The sequence below is a fragment of the Rhopalosiphum maidis genome, chromosome 3 (genome assembly GCF_003676215.2).
Source record: "Rhopalosiphum maidis isolate BTI-1 chromosome 3, ASM367621v3, whole genome shotgun sequence".
Classification (NCBI taxonomy): Eukaryota; Metazoa; Arthropoda; class Insecta; order Hemiptera; family Aphididae; genus Rhopalosiphum; species Rhopalosiphum maidis.
In genome coordinates this window covers 11,859,792-11,886,038 of record NC_040879.1, presented here as the reverse complement: position 1 = coordinate 11,886,038, position 26,247 = coordinate 11,859,792, and the positions used below count along the sequence as shown (strand labels likewise).

General features: G+C 27.4%; 1 protein-coding gene across 1 annotated transcript; it reads right to left on the bottom strand.

Moving 5' to 3' along the window:
* Positions 1-12,856: 12,856 nt before the first annotated feature.
* LOC113559926 (kelch-like protein 10) lies at positions 12,857-24,299 on the bottom strand. Its single transcript, XM_026965710.1, has 7 exons — positions 24,094-24,299; positions 21,124-21,375; positions 20,728-21,007; positions 17,610-18,013; positions 16,783-16,952; positions 15,304-15,667; positions 12,857-13,112 (listed from the first exon to the last, which is right to left on the bottom strand). The coding sequence occupies exons 1-7, from the start codon at positions 24,297-24,299 to the stop codon at positions 12,857-12,859; spliced, it is 1,932 nt and encodes a 643-aa protein (XP_026821511.1).
* Between the last annotated feature and the right edge of the window lie 1,948 nt (positions 24,300-26,247).

The window sequence follows — 26,247 nt, the reverse complement described above, 5'->3', positions numbered from 1 at the left end:
TTCATCAAACCGCTATAAAGGCATAGTCTCCCGACACCGGTTTAGCTTCGACACCATTATCATTCGGAGCATTAGGAACGAACTGCACGCTCGGCGGTACGTGGGCGCAGTGTCTTGTCTTTTCAAAAATATTTCGTCACAAGTGCCTTATCTCGTACGATTCGTGTCGTCGCATCCGGTGCCTACGTTTTATTTCTGCCGATCCAAGCCGCCGGACTGAAACCCGAAATGGACGCTGTAACGACGGTAGACGATACGAAAAATTATCCTAATCCGACCGATGACTCCAGTATTCAGTACTCGCGATACGGTCGGGCGTGGGACCGCCAGTCACCGCCGCCACGGCCGGAGATCGTCGTTTTTCGCCCGTCAGTACGCGGCGGACGAATCGGTAATCACGGAGATTGCGTCATGTCCACTCAGGGATCGTATCTGCGATGTTTCCAACGGTTCGCGCGATTCAACAACAATTACAACAACGGCGACGAAAACAAATAATAATAATGTCAGTCTAGTCATTCGCGCGGCGAGTGTATGAATTGTTGATAACGTCGGATTGTAAACAACTACACACTTTGTTGTCGCGGCTGATAAGAGCGACGTTGGAACGGGCGCGGATGGCCAACTCCGACAGATGTCGCGTCCGGTATACGTGCTGACGGCGAAGCCGCCTACAATATAGTTTCGGACAACTAGCCGTACCGGCAACCGCCAGCCTCGTTAGTGCCGTCAATATGAACTTAAACGACATTAAGTTTTGACAAAATTAAAGTTAGTCTAAGATGTCCGATTTTGATTCTGAAAAAATATCTAAACTCGGCACAAAATTGTCTATAAATCGTACGGAATAATTAGTAAAAATCAAATCTTATATTCTAATGAAGTGGTAATAAAAACTTGAAAATATGAATTTTTTCAAATCATATTATGTTTAATTTAAAATTAATATTAAAACCGGAAAGTTACGTACGATCTACAGAAATTTTTCTGCTGAATTTAAATACTTTTTTCAGAATTAAAATCAGACAACGTTAACTATATAACTTTAATTTTGTCAAATCAATAAGTAAATTGTTGTAAAATTCGTATAGTGAATTTTTATTGTTATCGAGTTATTGGCATGCGTGTACGAGAGTGGCAACCGTCGGTGACCAGCCGGTACCCGCATTGCATTTCACTTACACTAATAATCATTTACAATTAACACATAGATCTCGGGTGGCTAAGACGAGATTATAAATTGCCTAAAATGTTGTTCCGCGAGATGCGTTTTGTTTGTACAAGTCATAGTAGATACCTAACTTACAAAATGTTAAGTTGTAAGCTTGTAACCAAGTAGGTACTTGGCTGACGGCTTAGTAGAGGGGTGTAATATAATAAATATGTGATTTTGAAATGGCATGCATCTGTACTAGCCATCATCGGCATACGCTATAGACTCGTGTTCCAGAATTGTGCACGTTTGATACAAGAATATTGCAAAACTTTATAGGTACCCAATTAGATATATCAGAAAAAAAATGAAAATGGACTTCAAAATTTAACTTTGAAAACTAAATTTTCCGACAGTATTACAGCAATAATTGCTATTCAGATATTTTACAAATATAACATTTCTCAATTGGTTAAAAGTAAATATAACGTATTGCATAAAGTCAAAATTTTAGTTTTTTAATATTATGTATCGAGGTAACGTTATCCAGGCACTTGAAATCACGGTTTCCCGATACATACGACATTATTTTTTATAGCTTCAAATTATTACATAATAATTAATAAATAACATAATAATTAGGTACCAAACAATATCGTATAAAATCAATATTATAGACTTATACTATCTTCTTTAAATTATGTACCACTGTATTTATATATCCAAATGTTTATTATTTTTCTCATAAAATCACTTTATTTGCTGCTTTTTAATCCGTCTAGCTTAATCCATACTTTCAGAAATGAGTGTACTTCCAAACTTTCCCTCAAGTGTAATAATTAAAGCAGAATATAATGTAGTTTTTTCGTGTTAACAGGGGTTAAAAATTACCACATTTTCAAGTCTATTTGAAAAGTTATGATAATTGCTACCGCCTTTAGTCACAAATTACTTTTTTTATTAATTAATATAATAAAATTATTAACTTTATCAAGAATAATTTGCAAAACATGGTCATTAAAATATTGAATGTAGTTAAACGTAATAAATATTTATAATAATATATAATCATGTTCTATTGTCTTAAGAAAAAAAATCAAGTAAGCGTTAATAATGTACCTAAAACACGCCCAGTAACATCTGTATACATACTATATAGTTAGTAAGCACCAATTTAATCTATACTCTATAGACCGTTGACTTTTCTGTTCATGATTCGACGAGGGTAGCGTCCAAGCTATAGATAAGTAGAGCTAGGCTAGGGACTTATTATTTATTGGAGTTTACGTATTTTTTATTATTCATTCAAAACATAGCTTAATAATACATATATATGTTTCATGGAGTATATACAAGAGATTTAGAGCAATCATTTTATTTTACATAATTTGTATAATTAGCTATATTTCCCTATAAGTGCATATTTTGTTATATTTGTATTTAAAGTATATATTTCACATATTTTACTCAAAAAAAAAAAAAAATTAAAAACAATAGAAATAGTGATATAGAAAATAATTTTTATACATACCTATACCTTTACGACTATACAATATTTAATATGAATTTTCTAGAAATTGGAAAATAATAAATTAAAATGACTAAGTATAAATTATTAAATTATCTACTGTGAATTTTACCAATTAATTACGCTGAATACGGTCAGTTGATGTCATTTTGACTGTTCATATTATGATATACGTTTTCGTCTTACTAGTTGCTATGGTTGGTAAATATTCTGACTGGGTGCAGTTTTTTTTGGTGTGAAACTTAAATTAGAAATGCCTTATTTAATAATAAATAAATTCGTAATTTTTGTTTTTTTAATGAAAAATAAAATATTTCTAAGGGAATAAATGAATGCATATATTTTAAACATTTTTAGAGTACCTATAGCCATACTAATAAATAATATTGTAAATTATTTGTTTTTGAAAAAATATTTATTTACATGGCTTTTTTGCTATAGGTGTGGTAAGCTTAGGTAGGTATAATACCCAATCTAAAGAATACGGTTAGCAATCATATAATCTAAAATTGAAGAATCGCACGGAAAAAATAAATAACATTTTTTTGTTCAGTTAAAGTTAGATTAGGTTAATGAGTTTCTAAATTTAAAACCTCCCTAAAATGTTGTCCTAAGTACAACACTGTACTATCTGGAATTAGACGTTTATAACACAATTACTGAAACGCTGTAATACTTATAACTATAATCAACTATAAAAATCAATTTGATTCGAATAAATTCGAGTTTAAAATCATTTACATTATAGAAGTATTGTTTCTGAGAAATCCTCAAACTTTATCTGCAGTTAAAAATAATTTGAGAATTTAATGAATTGATTATAATCAATAGGGACTACGTCATTATATTTACTATAATAATGGTACTTTTATAAAATATTTATCATTATTTTTTCCATTTAGTTGCGCTGATAAACTATATAACTATTGTTATGATATTTTATGTACCTACAAATTAGTTTTTTTAATATACATATTTATTGCTGCATCTGATATACAACGAGTTTTCGATATTTGTCTGTGTATTTATAAATACCATTTATTAATTGTATTTAATTTATTTAATTGTTATAATAATTTATAAATTCTTGAATGATACTAAATTGTTTTATGGTTTATTTTACATTACAAGTTTTTTATTAAAACTATTCATTCATTAGTGTCAATTTAATTAAGTTGTGATTTTGGGTACTTTTAGAGAAAATATATAAATTGATTTGATTGGTTATTTAAATTATAGTAGCATATATCATGCTAGGACAAATTTCTTGATCTCGAATATATTATTCAGTAAACTTCTAGTGTGACAGGATCCTGCTGCTTTCCATAGACCTATTTCAAAGAATCCCATGATATTATACTTTTAAATTCAACCTTTTCTTTATTATTGATGCCTCGACATAATTTGTAACATAAACACAGATAAATATATCAAAAATAATAAAAAAAATATTTAATATAATTTATGTAGGTACCTAACTATATATTTAATTAAGGTATATTTAATTATTATATATTATGCACAAAATCACAATAATATTGTAGTATTGTAGATATAATATGTACAATAATAAAATTTATTTTTATGCAAGTTATAAATATGGAACTGTATATTCTGTAAATTATTAAAATTATATTTAAATACGTATTTAAATGAAAATTTACTGTACGGCTCAGTGTTCATATATAATAAGAAAGAGAAATAAAACAAATAATTCGCTGACGTCCACTTAATACCTGCAGCAGTGTATCCTATTGATTTACCTATGTTATTTGTGCAACTTATTAACGACTATTAAATTACGACTTATCATATTATTTTAATTTTTTTACTTAACACACGCATATTATATATGTGCCTAAATTAGTAATATAATTAATCAGTCTAGTTAAAATAATAGTTAAGGGGATTGGAAGCGGTGATTTTCTGTCTTTGTCTTACACACGTGGAACATAGGAAAAATAGCTATACGCGCCTGATAAAAATTAAGGTACTTCTAGTTGTTCGATTTAAAATATGTAAAGATATTTGAATTGGTATACAATTTTACTTTGCATAGGTCGAAGCATATTTTTTATACATTTAATTGACAAATTTATAAAATTTAAAATATTTATTTTCATCAAAATATTTATTTTAAATAATAAAACAATCGAAAAAGTACTTCGACAGATGCAAAATAAACTTGTATACCAATTAAAACATCTTTACATATTTTAAATCGAACAACTGGAAGTACCTTAATTTTTGTCAGGCGTATAGCTATGTTTCTCATGTGTTAGACAAAGACAGAAAATCACCGCTTCCAATCCTCTTAATGATAACGAGTCATAAGATATAAGAATAATCAATAATAATAATAATACTTTAATAATTAATAGTAACATACTCACAAAGTCACAACATTATATTATCTACATCATAATCATTTATCAAATATTATAATATTTATAACTATATTGAGGTTTATCGATAAACAATCCGTTAAAACTACCGAAAACAATAAAACAATATAAATACAATAAAATGCAATTTATCGAATCAAAAAAATAGTATTGTTTATCGATAAATGGGATTCGAATCAATCAAGCAAAAAAATAGAATAGATATCTTGTACATTGATCGGTATCTGCAAATCGCAATGCTATAAGAAAATAAAAAGAACGAAGAAAAACATCCGGAGGACCGTCGTCGACGGTTGTACTCGTTACTGCGACCGCAGTGGCTACAAACGTTAACCGCAAAAAAACCGTACACGTATACGGCTTTCAAAAATCGCACATTACGCGAATACGAAAAGAACGGGTTGGAAAAATTCTTAAAATCCTGGGAAAAGCGGAAAATATTCGAAAAATTACGCCAGTAGAAAAATAATAATATAACAATAATAATAATAATCGACCGCACATAGACTATAGAATAATAATAATAAGAAGAAAAGATAGATACTGATCAAATTAGATAATTACTGAAGAAAATAAATGATTCATACAAATATTTAATAGAAACAAGTCTGGACGCACTGAACGAGTTAATGATATTTTTAATTTCAGTTAAATTAGCAAATTTTTTAAGTTATACAAATTTGAAATACTTATTAACTCTTTCAGTCTGAAATAATTTAAAAATGCAATAATTTTTATTTAAAAACAAATATTAAATTCAATTAATTTAATTTCCAAAGAAAATTTTTCTTTATATACCTACATTAAATCAATTCGATTTCAAAGTAACACAAATTCTTTATATATACCTACCTATATTTTTTTATTCATCACAGTAATAATCACCTATTTAAAATGTACGCGTTTAACGTTTAATCACACTAAAAGAAAAAAACACACTTTTCTGATAATGAAAATTCGAAACTATTTTTCATAGGTAATATAAAATAATTAAGTTTATTCTAAGTTAAAACAAAACCAAATACAAAAATAACATAAGTTAATAAGTAGTCTTCTTAGTTAATTATAGTTTTAATGCATATCCTCGATAGAAGTTGTATATTTTATCTATATGTATAATACTCTAATGTTTATAAATATATTTTTTTTTATAGAAAAAAGACCCTCGTAGGCATATACTTATAAATATTATAATACATTTTAGTTTTAATATTAAATTTTTGATTATCGGCTAGAGGCGAGAATGAATTTAAATATTTAAAGATGTCGGTGTGATTGACTGAGAATAGTTAGTAGTTACTAAATATTTTGACTGGTTATATAATAAGTTATATACTTATATGACATGATGTAGGTATTATTCTATTTTCTATACTCCTAATATTATTTAAAAACAATTTCGCGACATTTTTTTATGCCTCAAAAACTATACCTATTAAGTACCAATAAAAATAATGTAATATGAATATATATGGATAAGTTTTACTATATTATGTAAACAAATATACTTTTATATTTTCAATATTATTTTTGTTTAACGGTATCAGTTAACATGACTATTAACAGTATGGAATTTTACATATTTTTTAAAGAAAAAAATATGTTTGGAAATTAGTTCAAAACATTTTTGTTTAAAAATATTAAAACATTTTTTCCACTTCTGATTTCCATTAAATGCATAAAATAATGCGAAATATTTTTGCGTATCGTTAAAATTAGACCAATGTGCCATACCTTATTTGAACCTATGATATTAAATGAGGTACACAATTATGATAGATCGCCAAACATATAGTATAGAACTATAGATATTATGGGTATGTAGTAGTTCTTACTTCTAGTTTTAGAGTATTATAATTATATATTATGTTACTATGTTTATAACACAAATATCTATGTATTTACTTTATCAATTTCTATGTATTATTTCGCCAATGCAATAATTATTTTCTGAATATAATTTACTTTGATATAATAAGTATATAATTATTATAATTATATGTATATTATGTCAGTAATTAAGTTATTATATACTCAACCGTATCAACGAAACTTGTTTAGCAGGTCAGGTAGACTTTTATTAAGATTTAGTTCCAGAAGAAAATAAAATAATTCAATTCTGTTAAATAATAAAATAAATGAGTGAAAATATATTGATGATTCTGTATTATAGTCAATTTAATTTTATAAGCATAAATTATTTTGAAGTTATGTTGTTTAAAAAAGACAGATTAAAAAAGTTTTTAGATTTCTATATCGGGTAATGAATTTATAATAAATATCAGTATTTTATATCCATGAAAATACTAATAAAAAAAGTTTTGATTTTTCTAGCTTGCTGCGCAAAAACTTAGATTATTACCCAAGGTCTAACAATTTTTGTCTTTGTACATAATATTATTAATATTAATTTATATTTATATTTTGAAATACTTTGTCAAGTAAAATCTATTAAATAGTATCGAACACAATTTTTTAATTCTACAACTAGAACAACTTACGAATCTATATTTACTTTTATACTGTAGCAGATGTGATGTTTTCACATGATATGCATATATATAATGAATTTAAATTTAGTGTTTCTAATGTTTGTATGATTTTATGGCGGATTTTAGGATCAACCAATACCATTATAATTGTTGAAATGTTGATGATTTTATCTTTATTCATTGACATATATTTTCATAGTATTTTACCTTTACAGTTAACAACTGTGTTAAGTCATAAGTTTTATTATCATTCAGTAGAAAATATAGACATTTAGGTATGTTATTATAATGGAAGTTTAACATTATAGTGAAAAATCTCTATTAAATTATTTGAAATATAATAATATGTGGAATGAAAGTCATGGAATGAAAATTTATAGTCACTGAGTTACATGAATTACAAAAAATATATTTTTATTTTTGTCATTCTACATCAGGAGTGTGTAATATAATTATACAAACAGCCCTTGAACTATTTGTAATTACGTCATTATACCATTTTTGTGCAAATATTGAAAATAATGTATAAAATAGGAATCTCACAATTTTTATATTATATAAATATAATATAATATATATTTTATATATATTGTAATTTGTAGTATAGTGTACATAATTTTTTATAAATGATTCACTGTACATATTGAACTAATCTAGTACCTATCTACCCACCACTATTTCATAAACTTCAAACCTTACACTATTTGTATTTTAATACTGCATGGTAATTCATAATTCAACATTAAAATAATTGCATAAATTAGGTAGGTAAATTACTGTTGTAACCCTCCGGAAATATTAAAATAAGGTCTAACCTGTCTGTAAAATTATTTTGAATAGTATAAGCTAGAGCAGAGTTTCCCAAACTGTGGTTCACGGATCCCTAGGGATACGCACGTATACTCGAGAGGTCCACGAACGTAAATTAAAAAAAAACGCTGAGCTATAGAGCATAACTTTTATTAAGCTCCGTTTAAAATTTCTTTGATCTATTGTTGCTTTCAAATTTTTTTATCACTGCCTAGTACCCACTGGCTACCACCTATCACCATTATATTATATTCATATTACCTATATCATATTCTTATTTATTATGTACTAAATTGAAGGCTTAATATTATAAGCCAGGCTTTTTATTTATTTTAGACATAACACAATTGAGATGACAAAGTAAAAAGTTTAATAACAAAAGTAATTTAATGTGTCAGGTAAATTATGATGTAATGGCTGACGATTTATAATATTAACAAACAAAGAAAAGTTGAGGAGATACGTATAATATTATGTTTACGTTGATACAACAAGTCACAGTCATAACCGCGAATCCAAAAAATGAACGTTTAAATAGCGACAGTAAAATAGCTAAGCACAAAATAGTTAACAGATATTATAATAACGAATGTTTAAAACAGCTACAATATATTATTAATATACACGTTTAGTGATGCATCAGTCACAGGGCCGTATTAGCGCATAGGCACTATAGGCACTGTGCCTAGGGGCCTACGAACATTTTCGGGGCCTACAAAAATAAAATGTGTGGCTACTATTTTTTTTGTTACAATTATTTTGTTTAATACTTAAATACGAGGGATAAAGAAATATTCGAATTGGTGTAAAATAAGTTTTTTTTTTATGGTTTTAACAATTTAATTTTCTATATATTTGTAGACTGAAAAAAATTAATTGTTTTTAAGGTTTATTAAAATTATTATCATATAAAAGTTTAGGTTTCATTTATTTTTTATTTTTTAAGGATTGACACCGAAATTCAACACTTCCTCTCCTAAACAGAAGGTTTTATACCCATTTAAATACTAAACACTGCAATGTTGTATAAGCGCATAGGAATTAAAAGCACTGTGCCTAGGGGCATGGCTGCAACTCAAAAAAATTTCGGAGAAGGGGTTCAACATTTTTTTTAAATATAAATACTGAAAATGTATAGTCAATTAACTTTATTTATCACTATAAAATATTTTTATTTTTAAAAAAATCTTGGGGGGTCCGGAACCTTGGACCCTCCTCCAGTAACGGATTTGCCTAGGGCCTACGTTTGTATTAATCCGGGCCTGATCAGTCATTCGGATTTAAAAATTAAAAAAGTAATATATAATATTATTTTATTAAACTTGTAGTGATCAATTATAGGCTATACGTATGTTTTTGAATTTCTAAAATTTTTAATGTAGTATCTTGATATTTTTTTCTTTTTTTGTTGACTTTTAGATAAATAATAATAATAATAATAATTTTAAAATAATATACTTTAGCTGTTTTGAACATTTGCTATTATATCTTTTGGCTATTTTGACATTCGCTATTGTGGTTTTACGGTTTTGACGTGATATATCGATACTATTAATAACTATTACCTTATTATAATATTACAAATCACGTAGAGTATTATGTTTTGAATTTTTCATAATACAATAATTTTATACGAAAGTAATAATACCAAAGAGTATATTTTACCATTATATAAATATATATACGAGTATATATGTATATTTATTATCACATTTACAACAGTTTTAATTAGGATACAGCATAATTAGACACCATTACGTACATCAACATAAATCGATAGATGTCTCATGTCTGACGGCTATATAAGGCTATAATAATACTATATATACATATGTAAATGAACATAATATTATATTGTAATAATATAGATACTTATTCAAATCCGTATTGAGGTCCATGTCATGGATATTAATTTTTATATTTTATCGAATACATCGAGTTTAAGCATATATAAATAATTATTAATAACATTAGCTTGTACATTTAATATGTATTACATTGTAAATTATAGTTAATATCATAACTCATAATAATACTAATGTTTATTTCGATAATAAACCAAAAAGTGTGTGTGTGGTTTAGATTTAAAAATTGAATACATAGTTAAAACATGAAATTACTTAATCTCATTTCTATAACATGTATTATTATTAAACGTTGTAAGCCTTATTTACATAGTCTTATATATATATATATATATATATGCAATAACATGACCTTATTCTCGTAACTGACATAGTATATGTAACATTTAACAATTACTCTAACATAATAATTAATTGCAGTTAATGAAGAAAAAAGCAATACAATTATATTTTAAAAACATGAGTATTTTACTCATAGTTTCATAATTATTGTATGGTTAGGTTAAATTTATGGTAATTTGCTTCTTTAATAATAGTTTTTATTTACGCGAAATCAATAAATACGTGAATAATAAATATCCGTATAGATTAGGTACCTATATATAGTATATATAGGTATTATGCCATCACCGTAACCGATATCCCGCATGACATTCATGTTCTGTTTAGTCTATATCACTGGCGTACGTAGGATTTTTTTAAGGGGGGGGTGTCATATCTCCCTGACATCCCCCCTACGTACGCCGCTGGTCTATACAGTCTCTAGTGTCTTTACTCATATTACCACTTACGTTTACTTACTCTAGTGGCTAGTGGTTATGGTTAACTATCTGCGAAGATAAGCGATAGCCATTATACAGTGCAAACGTTATAGACTAAACAAGACACATATTAATATATTATATACCATTTTATTTAATTAACGGAATAATAACAGCAGAGCATGTCACACAATCGAATACATTTTGAAAACGAGAAAAAACCATAAATATATTGATGAACTTTTTATAATTTTCTATTAAGGAACTTTACTATAATAATTATTTGTTTGAAGAATGTGTATACTAGCGACAATATTAATATGCTGGTAATAAAAATCCTAGAAAATGAAAATTTCACTCAAAAATAAATATGGTATAACGAAGTATATAGAAGTAACATATCTTTCTGTTAGCATATAATAGTTATGGGTATAACTATAAAACTAATCGTTATTCGTTATAACACTATGTGTCATAAACTATTTAGAAAAATTGACGATTTAAAATTATTTTCTTTCTATTACCGAGATTATTCTATATGTTTATATAATATTATTTACTGTAATAAACTTATTACTAGGGTTAAAGATATTTAATAGTCAAAATACAAACACAAATAAACATGCAGATAATATTATAAGATATGCACCATAAATAATAACAAAATAAAATCTAAAATGAGCAATGAGCATACATAAAAAAAAAAATTATTTGTCAGAAGTAATAAAATTTTTGTTTTATATTTATTTGTAATACGAATTACTTTATTTTTGTTCAATAACAACGACATCCGGTACTTAAAAAAAAATAGTCAGTCAATAAATTATATAAAGATCGTTGTCAGTGGCAAAAAACGCACATCACATAATATTGCAAGTAACAACTAATAGCAGGTGTAATAATAAAATAACAGAATTTTAAGTTGTAAATTTTGTGTAATTTTAATTTGTTAGGCACAATTGTATTATTATTTTGATAAAGCGCCACAAAGCTAAAAGCTTTGAATGCATAAATATTATGCTCTAATAAACAAAATTCTTGAAATATGCAAAAATATGTATAAAAATTGTTTGATTTAGATTCCTATTATATTTAAAATTAAATTTTTATTTAACCAGCTGGGTTGGCTATTTGTTTAACAAAAATAAAATCACTTGAATACAATAAGTTCCAAAGCCTATACATTGCTAGATCAATTATCTTTATTATATAATTATAAAAATAGGTTGAAATGAGTTATAGACATCTATTATTTATAATATTATTAAGTGTACATAACACACATCGTCTTATTGATGGCTTTTAATGACTTATTATTGATTTTTATTTACTTAAACTAAGATCCATGATTGATTATCTTTGAACAATAATTTTAAGATTAACACTAATTATTATAGTAGACTTCCTTTCATTTTGTTTTTTTTTCAGTTTTGTTTGGGGAAGCTTTAGAGTTAATTTTGCCCTCTGTAGTTGCTACTTGCCATTATTAAAACCATCTCAATAATATTTCTTATGAATTTTTTTAAATTTAAAATGCGGTTGACTATTATAAAACAAAATATGTTAATTTTCATAATAATATAAAGCAGGTAACTGCTATAGGGTTATACAATAAGAATATAAATATATAATGATCATTGTTCAGTGAAAAACATTAATTGACCTATCTATAAATAAAATATATTGAATATTCACCATAAGAACCGTTCACATTTTCATTATTTAGTTAATCTTTAAACAAACCAAATTATTATTTTAAAATATATTTAATACCTCGCTAACCTGCATGATAACATAAAAAATTTTGATCAACGGGCAGTTATGCTTGTTGCCAGTTATCTATCAGTCGATTATTATCACGTTGTCGTCATCGTCGGCTTGGTTATTGTCTACTTGAGTGGCAACCGTATTGACGGATTCGTTGTCGACGCGATCTGTGTCATTGTTATTGTTTGGTCTGTTGTTCCTCACAACGTTTTTTCGGCCTTCTTCCAGTCTATCTCGGTCTAGAGGCATGTAATATTCAACATTTGGTAAATTTTTCATGACGCACGCCGACAGTGCCGATCTATACACTTGCATACTTTTCGCCTCAAACCTTCATTATATAAAGCAAGAAATAAAACATAATTAAAGATTTCAATATTGATAAAGTACAGCCCGTACGGGGTGATTAATTTAAGCGGTAAAATCTTACATGGACTGATGGATTTATATTTAAAAACAAATGTTTTTACACAATCTAAATATTACTCTTGTACCTATTACACCGAGGTTTATGAATCCTATAGAATAAAAATGTCATACATTTAATAATTATGGATGAGTAGCTCGAGAAAAGCTTATAGGTACTTGTCCATTTTTTATATAGTCTACACAAGGAATGTGAAAAAAAAATCGGGGCTAGTTGCCTATTGTATATATACGCGGAAAACCTAACTATTATAATATGATTGGGATGTTTAAAAAAACGGCATGATTTTTATCTACTATTTAAAAGTGTTAAGATTTAAATACATTGACAAAGAATATAAAGTCTTGTATCATAATATTATAAATGTTATTATATATAATACGTATTTATTGCTAGATTTTTTTTCTTTGAGTTACCCATAATAATGATCAACATGAATATCTACCATAGTTATGAACTGTCTGTATCACATGAATAAATAATGAAGGTTATAATTTTTCGGGGAAGAAAAAATGAAAATAGCTCATAGTATCTTATTAGATCGGATACGAGAAAGATGACATTTTTACCACTTAAACATAATAAATATATATATATACAACTTAAAAAGGATAACATTTTATAAAGTGCCTATACTATACTAGTGTCTTTATACATGTATATATAATATGATATAATATGTAGTATCTAGCTACTATAGTAGGTAAAAAGGTTGTTTTATTATTGATAATGATAAGAGTGTAATGTTATAAAAAATAATAAGTTTGCCATACTCACGAGATATTGCGGCAGTAGGTATTTTACGGGGTTATATATTTTCATTCATATCATAATACATATTTAAAAATATTATAAAGCGACCCCCTTGTTTTTACAGTTATTATTATAAAACATGTTCATTAGCAATTATAATGGCTGATGTAGGTACGTATGGGAGATGAATTTTCACCAATTACGACGGCGACTGGCTGAATAATCGACGTACACAGAGACTCCTATCATATTATAGAGACTAGAGTGTCTATAATATCGAATTTCATTACTTATTATTAGGTATATCGTACATAATATACACAGATGTAGGTACTTTTACACTCAATATATTTATAGGTACCTATCATATACAATATGTTATGGTTAATTCATTGATGTGTTACACTTATATTTTAATAATAATTCAATCCGTTGTTAAATTATTATTAATAGCAAGAACTTTCACGCATTCGCATTTTTTTTCTGGTCATTTTTTTCGTATGCAAAGTAAGTACACAATGTTTGTGACCATGAAAAAATTGTGCAAAAGCTCAACGTTTTTAGTGCATATTTTTGCATATATTGACATTTTTGGGTTTAAAGGACATATGTTTTATTTTAAGAGCATATTTTAAGTTTGTAATGCATATTTTTAAGGTTTTTCGAAAATCATGTACTTTGGTAAATATTTTTCATGATCAAGGACACAAATTATTATATTTAACTGTTTCTATATAATTTAAAAACGATAGAGACTAATTTTATCTTAATTGCGAATCTGAAGATTAGATTACAATAAAGTGATATCAAATTATTTTACGTTTATTTTTGTAATTTTGTATAACAATTAATTGTATGTATTAAAATAATTATTTAGTTCTAGAACATATAACATATAACATATAACATATTCGCGATAATTTAAAATTATTAAAATTAAATATTCAAAAAAATATATATTGTTTGTAGAGCTATGAATTTTAGTGTTTTAATTTTTTTGCGGAGGCATATTTAACTGCATATTTTTAATTTTTTGATGCATAAGTGCATATTTTTAAATGCATATTTGATGACTTTTTAATGCATTGTCCTTGCTCTATTTATTATAGTTTCTGTATAGAAATTTATGATGTATTTATCGCGAATACATACACTAATCTATAGTAGGGCTCGAAAAACCGTCTCAAATGTTAACGATTTTGGTTTAGTTTCCAAAAACGATTTTCAAGCCTATTGGCTATAGCTATTGCTTTCTATATAGGAATAAATAATACGCGATTTGGCGCGCGTCTATTATCAATTTATGCGTCCCGTCCCATCCCGCCCAACTCGTCGTTCTCACCATTCGTCCGTGCGGTCGTTGTAACACTCCACCTGAGCTATGGTGGTCACCCCGTTGAAACCACCGGCCACGAATATCATGTCGTCCAGCACCTCGACGGCGAAATTGCTCCGCGGATTGCACATGTCCACCACCGGCGACCAGTGGTTCGTGGTCGGGTCGAACTTCTCGCTGCTGTTCATCCGCACCAGCCCGTTAAAGCCGCCGATCACGTACAGACAGTTGTGATACGTTATGCACGACACGCCGCTGCGTCTGGTCTGCATGGGCGGTATCAGCGTCCACTCGTTGGTTTCCACATTGTAAGTCTCGGCCGTGTTCATACACTCTTGTCCGTTGAACCCGCCGGTAATGTATATTTTGCCTGCGGGATCGTATGACAGAATTGTGACGTTTCGTTGTCGTTATCATTATTATTATTATTATTATAAATATTATTGATGTTTAGTAATAATGACATGCAACACTATGTATAGGCAATAATACATCGTATTTAAAGGTAGGTATAATAATAAGTACAACTTAAGTAATCGTAACGCTAAGAGATCTAAACGGCAGCTAAGAAAAAAGTTAAAAGTTATCGTTTAGATACTATCACCCGCGGATAAAACTGACTTCGATTAGATGTATTCAAATTTTAACAACAGATTTAGATTTGACAAGTTAATTATAGTACGTTAATTATAATTTATTATAGGTACCCTGTTTATTATTATATTGTATTGCTGTCGAAACAATTACAATTTTTTTTCCACTTAAATGTTACTGAACAAAATACGGTTATTTTTATAATTTAATATTTTTTTTCATATTTTATATTATTTTGAATGGCTTTATAATAGTGACCATAATAATGTAACAGTAAGATACAGAGGACAGTCCTAGAAATAAAAGTTAATAAAAAACCAAGAAAATTGAAAACGTACTACTGTAAAGTAGTTGTCGAGTGTACTTCGTCATTGAGCAGACCACTGTAATGGATATGTTAAATTAGAATTCAATGATAAATAATTGAATGCGAACAATTATTATACAGAACAGGAATCTATGTATAACAACGTTAATCGATCATAACAAAAGAAAGTGTCTATATAACGAAGTAATTTTTTTATCGGCTATTTATGGTAATTTATATTATATAATGTTATAATTGTTATCGTGTATGTAAAAAAATATAATAATATACGTATAAGTTCTCACGAATAATATTTTTTAATTACAATAAAATAACTAATATTTTGTCAACATATGAACTTTAAAAGCGTTTGATACTTATAAAAAAAATGTGTTTATTTATTTTTAATATTTTTTATTACTATAAATTTAAAATTTATTTAATATTTATTTAACCTTATATTAAATTTTCGAGTTTTTAACGAAGACTAATCACATAACACTACAGTATTTAGCTGTACTAAATACAGCTGCCAATAACAAATGGTTGAGATAGATTTTTCATTTTTATGACATTACACTTACCATTCATCACGGCTGCACAGGCGTCACTCCTCTGAGAAGTCATCGGTGCTATCATTGTCCACTGGTTTCGTTCGAAATTATATTTTTCCGCAGAGCCAAGCCGATGGTGACCGTCGAATCCACCCATTGCGTAAATAATGCCGTTTAACAACACAACGCTGACATAACATCTACGTCGGTAAACAATAAACACCAATAATAATATTAACATTTATAATATCTTATTTCTTGATGCACATAATTTTTTTGTATAAATGTGTAAATATGCTTCAATTTAAAGGAAAAAAAATTTCAAAATATTTTTAGATCTTCAAAATAAGTAAAAACAGAAAATGATGCATTATGAACATGTAAAGTCTTTTTTTACGTCTATATTACCCACTACGTAGAATAACAATTGGAGACCCCGAAACACCACTTAAACTTAACCTTCAATAACCCTTTTCATTTCAAACTGTTTGACGGTTGTAAACCATTGTTTACCAATTAAAATTAAAATAATAAAATAATTAATAAGACTATCATAATAAATATATTATATTATACATAATAATTATAAATTATTTAGACGAAGATACTGTATTCGAGGCCACGAAAATTGAACGACGTGGTACCGTGAACTTTGCTTCGTCTAAATAACCACCTACTGTTATCGCCACAATTACTGAGGTACTTAATATTTACTAATTTCTATTGGTTTAAAGTGATAAATTTGCTAGTATAATAAGATATTATAAACCGCACGCTGAATTGACCAAATGTACTTGTTGGTAGGTGCACAAGAAATTACTGATAAATAGTCTAATCACACAATAACCTTACCGTACCTCTTACAGTTCATCGGCGCTACTTCTTCCCAAATTTTCGTGACCGTGTTGAACTTCCTACAGGAGTTGAAATATTCCAGCCCGTCGAACCCTCCGATTATGTAGATATAATATCCCATGACGATCGTACCATGGTACGCTCTCGGTCCGTGTGTGTCCTCTTCGAATATCCTCGTCCACCGGTCAGATTTTGTGTCGTACGTTTCAATAATCGCGGTCGGGCTGCCACCGCTCCAGCCGCCAATGGCGAACAGTACTTCGAACGGGTATCTGGGACGTGCGAGCGTTGGTGCTATGGAATCGGTCATGTTCGACGTCAGCTGTAGGTCATACATGAACTTCAATGTCTCGATTATATAAGGCCTACAATCGTCTCTGTTTTGTATGTAACGGTGGTCCTTGACCTGCAGCAATAATTAATTCCCATACGTGATAATTAATAGTTGTACACCTATCGGTTGCACATATCGGTAGAAAACAGTAATTTTCTTCCAAAAAGACGGTTTTATATATTTATACATTCAAAAAACGAAAATAAAACTACTCCCGTTTTTGATGATTTTAAAACTTTCTGATAAATATTTTTCGGGAACAAAGAATATATTAGGCGCAAATTTAGTTTTAAATTTGGGATGAAAGCTACAAATCTTTTTAAGCAAGGCCGTGAAGGTTAGATTTCATTATATTTCAATTATAATTTTTCAAACAATTAATACTAATAAAATAGTTTTAATCCGTCACAACAACACTAATATTATTGTATTACCTATACCGTCTTAGATTATTCGTATGTTTGAAATGGAAAGCCTTATATATTATAATTGCTATTATTATAGTTTCAGAATCTCAGATATAATTAATTTTTTTATTTGTTGTGTGAGCAATTAACATCGTATATAAGTGTACGAAAATTATTTATACCTAAAAATTGTTAGTAATAATAACACGGACACGCGCTTGTGAACTTTTTTAGAAAAAATCTCGTAAAATGTTGTGTAAAAAGCATTATAAATTATAAAATATACGTGTCATAAATTTGAAATTTTAGAAATTATTAAAAATTAAAAATTATCGAAAAATAGTGAGCTAAAAATATACATTTTACTACGAGTCCACAATCCCAGTAATAATAATACAATTAATCGTCTATCTATAATATCCTATATAAATGTTTTAAAAAAAATTATAATAATAATAATTATTGTTATTTTACTAACAATTAAAAACAAATAGATATATTTCTATACAATTTTTTGGTAGGGGAAATTATTAGATCTAGTGGGAGTAAGATTTTCGGGTACATCTAAACCATTATAGGTATAAGGTAAACGCTATTAATTAGATTTATATTTGATAATACATTGCGTAGATAAATATTAAAATTTAACACAATAATATGTAATATTATAGTTATGTAATGATTTATCACGAATAATATATAATAAATATATTAAATATACTAGCTGATCAGTAAGCGTTGTATTGCCCGGAAATAAACATTTTCATTTTTTTTCTAGTGGCACTTAACCAAAAGTAACAGAACTTAATATAATATGAATATGGCTTTGATATATTAAATACTACAAATATCACTAGTTTAACACAAGGAAATACATGCAGTTATATAAAAAGTATAATATTTAAACTTAATATTAATGCTTAATGATAATGTATTTTTTTATTATAGTGTGCTTAAACATTAATAAATGTACTTAACTAATACAAATAATAATATTTGATTCACATCGTGTAATTAATTTTATTTTTAAATTAGTAAAGAAAAAGTGTGTAATTTTAATTAAATTGTGTTATCACTTAATATTTAAAAATAAAAATAATAAAAGATTAAATTAGTCAAAAAATAAAATCGGTGGGGTCATCGGATATAACTTAAGTCAAAATTCTGTGTTAATAAAAAAAAATTATTTACAAACATTTTACATTCTGTCTAATTTCTGAAAGTGAATAAAACTTTTACTACCTTCGTTTACTAAAATTCATAATATTATATTGACTTTATTTAAAACTTTCTATTTAAATATGGTATTAATTTCATACCATTACAATATTGTATGTATTTAATCTCAAGTTTTCAAATTTTGTGGAGATCTACATGTTGAAGAAAGTATTAGTTTCAAGTATAATATTATATTATACTTTTTGTTTACTTTTAAAAAAATAATGAAAACTATTACTAATTTTCAACTATTGGCTTTATTATTTGTAATAATTTAGTCACTTAAACAAAATAACACCATAAATACTAGAAAAAAAACCACGAGGTAATAAATAAACTTTTTCAATATCCCATCGCTTATAGGCGGAGATAAGTTTTATTTTTATAAGTAAAAATTTATAGCATTAGTGGAATCAACACACAAAAAAAAACATTTATAAAGTATTAGTATCGTCGGCGGGATTTACAATCATTTTAGTTAATAGTACAAGTATTAATATTATAGTATTATATTGTATATTTTTATAAAGGCCTTAGACAAGTATAAATAAATTATTAGTTTTAGCGATTATTTACACATTTCAAAGTACTGGTATGTGTTGTATTATTTCTAAATACAACTCTAGTATTCTATAAAGAATGTTCGAATTTCAAAACGATATGTATATATGTAATACAGTATTACACTTACAAAATTAAAGCAGGTACCAACAATGGAAATTATAGGCTATCTAGTTTAATTACATTTTTTCTTTGAAATTCCTTACAACACCCTCCACCAATACAATGAAGTCATAAAGATAATCAAACTCATCCCAAACTATGGCTAAAATATCAGATGTAACTAAATCGGAAACCTTTCAATTCATTATTATCCAGTTCTTCAATAGTTATTAGCAGAACTATATAAATTAGTGACACGTTATTTAGTTAATTAACAAATGATGGATCGCACGTGACCAAGACTTGTGGTTATATGATATTTTTAAGCCCGTAGAACATCTTTATGGAACACAGTACATTGTAGAAAAATTAAAACTATTGATTTCCAAACTTTTTTGGCGGAAATAGGTTACGGCTAAAACGGCCAATATTTTTTTTTACAGCAACAGGTGAACCAAACGAACCCTAACAGAAAGTAATTCATATTATTATAATTACATTTTCAATGAAATATTTGGAATCCATAAGACCAAAACGGATTTTTGGTAGCAGAAACAACAAATCATTTTTCCGATTTTCGGGGTCCCTGTCCACCCATTTCAATACCACGTCCCAAACAAACTCTTCCCGTTTCACATTCAGTTGATTATCTTCGATTATTAGTTTGAATTCTTCCTGTCGGAGTTTCATCAACTCGTCGCCTTCTTCAGCAATCGTCATAAATTCTTTGATGATGTATTTGTACGCCGCATTTGTTAACGCTCCAAAGTAATAATAGCTGCCAGATGACATTTATTAATATTATTATTATACAATATTTGATTGGAATTAATCAAAATGGAAACGCGATTCTGTGGAATTGTAGCTGTTTCCTTTTAGTAGTTATACACATACTCGGCGAATTGCAACATAGTAACACAATTGTCAGGTGCCAGGCATTCGACGACAAATTCATGACAGAGTTGCACCAAACCGTCTATGCATAAATAATCAGCTGTCCGCATAATATCCATAACGTTATCGTAGTTAATATCAATTTGTCTCATGTAAATGTACTGTAAAATAAATTCCATCGTAGTACTCTCTATCGACTTTAGGTTTATTTTCGTATAATCTCCTTCGTGCAACGTAGTGGTGAAGAGTATTCTAAAAACATATCTAGTACAATGTGTGTTTAATATGTCACGCTTAACCCGTCATTGGTCATTGAGAATCTCTCACCACGGTAATATTTTTGTCACCACTGCCTTTGATTTCAGTTTATTGACTATTAGTTATACTATACCTTATCAGATACTCCTCATAATGTTAGAACTCTACAAAGAAATTTTGTAATACTAAAAATTGGTGTAAAAACTGTAGCAAAAAATGCTAAAACTGCGATTCCTGTACATGTAATAGGTAAATTCAAGAATAAAACATTTTTTTTATTATATTAACAATAATATGTTAATGCACGATTATTTAAATTGTAATGTGTAATTTATTTATTTTTAAGTGCTCATTTACATAATAAATGTGTTTTGGTAGTTTAAAACATATTATAAAACATTTAAAGAAGGTGAGAGAATCTCTCATCGCGCGACCAAAGAAGTAAAAAAAAAAACGCGACCAACGACGGGTTAAGGTAGTTATTGCCTTTAAATAAGCAATGTTATGTACATAATAATCGTTTTTATATTGTATTTATTAATTAATATTCTACAGTACTTAATTATTACGTATGAAACAAATAATGAAAGCAAGTCAATTATACATATATAAAAAAAATAATAATAATAGGGGAGACCGGGGGCAAATGTAACATGGGTCAATTATAACATGTTGAATATTTTCCTCTATGATATATAATAAGTATCGAATGTGCGTGCATCATTTGTCCCCCAATTTTTGGCTTCTTATCCTGTTATCAGTTTGGCTTTATTGTGTTTTGTTAATCAAATAATCAGTAAAAACCGATTTTTATATTCAAAAGTGAATTTTTTATTATTTTTTAGTTTTTTTTCACTCTGTGGTATGTGCACTGTTTAATTTATTATTCAAAGTAACTTCAAGTAAATCTTTTGGAGATTACGATTATATAAAAATAAATTAACTTTTCTAGTAAGTTCATCATTTGTTTTCGCATTGATTCAAAAAACTCTTTATGGGGCCAATAGTAACAAACAGACTGGGGTCAATTGTACCTATTACTTAACAATTGATATTTTAAAATGTTTAAAAATATGTTATAATTAAGTTCCTTTGAATCAATATAGTTAAAACCATAAGACTGGTACAAAAAAAATTAATATTAAATTGATATTAGTTCTTAATTATTTTTTAATTAGTGAAGTATTAATCATAATTATATATCATGATGATTTGAGTCTAGTATATAGTTTGGTTACATCTACCTATGTGTCATGGTTATCAGGTTTAATTTTTAACTTAATAAAATATATAAATATATTAATATTATTGAAAAACGGAATTAAGATATGTGTCACATTTAACCCCTGGGCCGGGGACAATTGTAACATTTTTTTTTTTTTAAATTAAAAATATTTATTACTAAATTTGATATTTAAGCAGCCTTTGTAATATAGTTGAGTAGCTAACAAGTTCCTCTATCATATGGTAACGTTAAAAATCAAAAATCTGTACAACAATTTCTTAAAATTGTTAAAATGTGTAAAATGTTACGTTTGCCCCCGGTATCCCCTACGTAGTTCAAATATTATATAATGTAGGAGACAATAAATGCTTAAAAATAATACTAATAGTATGAGTATACTTAATAGTACATTAGTACCCATCATATTTTTAAGACTTGCACAATCACAATTTTCCGGTAATAAAAAAATTGTATAACCTGAATATGTATTCATATCCAATAACCTTGGATATGAAAAATTATAGCCATGAATCATGATAGTCAAATTTGATTGGACTTCTTAAAATGAACTATTTCAATTTAAGTAATTTTTTTAAAATAACTAAATATAAACAAATTATAATTTACATTTATTAATGGCTATAATAGAGGTAGGGATATTATGAGATGTCTATAAAATATTAAAAACATAATTAACCGAAAAAAAATGAACAGTTTTTCTGAGCGAATAATATTTATTGAAAATTATAATAACTACATTTTAAATTATAAATTGTCCAGTCAACAGTACTTTATTAAGTAAAAAATAATTAAATAATATAGTTGGCATATAATATTATAATAGACACTACGTATATCAGTTGTAATAGGTGTAACTTGTTATTAAATGGTAGATACCTATATAGATTATAGGTTTATTCTGATAATCTTTTCACTTTTGTATAGTCTTAACCACATTTAATTAACTATATATTTTATATTGGACACGTTTTAAATTCGTAAATTAAAATTATTTCTATGATAATAAATGTAAAGTGTATTTAAACTCAGTAAAAAGTGAAAAAAAAACTTTAGAAGGACGCTACGCTTGGGTGTGTTACTTCGTTTTACCAAGTGCGTTTGACATAATAAAGCAAATTTGTTTTTAGAAGTTCCGATATTGTATATAAATATATTACATAGCCATATAGGTACTAACATTTATTATAATATAGTGAAATGGTCTATTATCACACTTAAATGTAAGAATATTATCTATGCTTTCACGTGGGGTTTTAAGGTATTTGAATGTTTGAGTAATTTATAACTTTATGAGCATGTAAAATATTATGATTTAAAAAATTGTCATATTACAAACGCATTTTATTTCAGCGTCCTTGTCTTGTATAATTCAACCGATTCAGGACTAGTATATATATTATGTCTAATGCAGAAGTGTTAAAAACGCATTTAGTGAGTCGTAGGTACTATAGATACTGAGTACTGACCTAAAGTAATCGCTTGAACCACTCAACACTGATCGATGTATCGGAAACGTGTCACCGTTATCGAGTATCAATGACGCGTCGCAGAGTTTGACGTTCAGGCGGAGTTCGTTGAAGCCATTTAGAGTGTGCATAGAAACTTGTCGGGTCAGTCGCCGTCTATACGAATCTTCTCCGTCGCTTTTCTTGATAAGTTCTACCGTGTGCATAATTTTGTTTTTGTTAAAACAGCGTACAATTTTTATATATTGTACGTCTTAACTTACTGTCCATGATGATATTAAGGTTAAAATTATAAAAGTTAAAACTATTTGCTCGATGTATCTATTGATATACCTACAATTTAAATATCAAAATAATATGTCTATCAGATATCTTCGTGAGAAATCGACAGTTAAAAATACTATGTATTAAAAAAAAAAAAAAAAAAAAATGAATTTACAAACACTCTAGTTAATATAGAAACGAATACATAATTATATAAATATACAGAAGATAAATAAACTGAACTAAATACTAAATATTTAGTTTAGCGATAATATCTATCTGTATGACGATTAAACTGAATTTATATGTATGTAAACGTTATAAAGTCTAAAATCTACACGAGTACCATCACACCGTTAAATATAATATCTTTAGACACTGAGAATTTAAATCAGACATGACAATGATTTCTGCAGATACCCGGCCGCAGGTTATACACAATTATTATACTGTAGCGTTATGAGACCACATAACAATATTATTATACCGATTGTGGGTACATCTAACTCTGCAGGATAACTATATGACATGTATATAATATGTATCTGGGTAGGTAGACCTATTGTGATTAACTGATAAAGTGATAAAATATTAAGCAGCACGTGTCTATATTGCGGCTTGTCACAGTGTTAAAATAATCAATCAATGCCGTTTAAAATATTTTATCTCATTAGGTCACAAATTTTTACTTTTTGTTCTCAGTTCCAATCAAATATTTCCCTACGTTTTGTTCCAATATTCGTTACAGATATTATTAGAAATTATTAATATATATATATATATATATATATTTTTAATATAATAAGATAGATTTTTACAAAATGCAATACGGTACCAAAAAGCACAATACTGCTGTTGCGTGTACTGTTGACTTTTGAATAAAAATGGATTTATACCCGCGTATTTCAAAAATACGTAGATATACTAAAGCTTGCAGTTTCCAAGTGATTGTTTTACCGAGAAAAACTAAAATTGTAGTACCTAGCTACCTATCTTATAGTTTCTAGTGTATGCCAGTAGCACTGCTGCAGTATTTTATAATCTATAATTATAAATCGACAATACCAATTTGGGTCGACGATTTACCAAGAAAATCTCGGTGAGCCGTTCAAAATATGGGCCGGTTAAAGTTGTTGTGATTTTATTTTTTTATGAATCATAAAATTTGGCTAAAATATAATATGATTAGATCATAAGTTATGTGAATGATAAATTAATACTAACATTAACATAATTTAATGATTAATTTGCGCAACTTTTCTCCTTTCCTGGTCCCATTCTGTGCGATAAATTATTTATATAATGAACCCATTTTACGTATGATGATATTAGCTAATGGATCCAATTGCATCTTAACAACTTCTTGTGTCTAATTATTGTATTATATTATTATCTGTTAAATATTATGTATGTAATAGTGTATTATTATTATTAATTATTAATATTATATAAATGTCAAGGGCCTGTTCCGTTTACTATTATAATAAAGAAATAAATAAATCGTACTGCAGTATCTGTAGCTGTAACCAAATGTAGACATCGTAAAACTTGGTAGGTCGATATTTCTCTATTCAACGCTGTACAATACTGTTGAAATTATAGTAATAAAATCATGAAAGTTTTAAAACTATACAAAGAAAAAATCTATATTGTTCTGTATTTATCTACTTTTATTTATTTTTATTTACGTTTAATATCGATATCAACATTTTAATTTTACTTATTATCTGTAATCGTGTTATTGTTTCTTATTTCAATAAGTAAATTTGACGAACTTTTTTTTTTTCATGATACATTTTACAATATTATACAACAAAAAAATTCAACGATTATATCACTAACCTTATTATATTTATATAGACATAATAATTATAATGCTGATTTATTTTA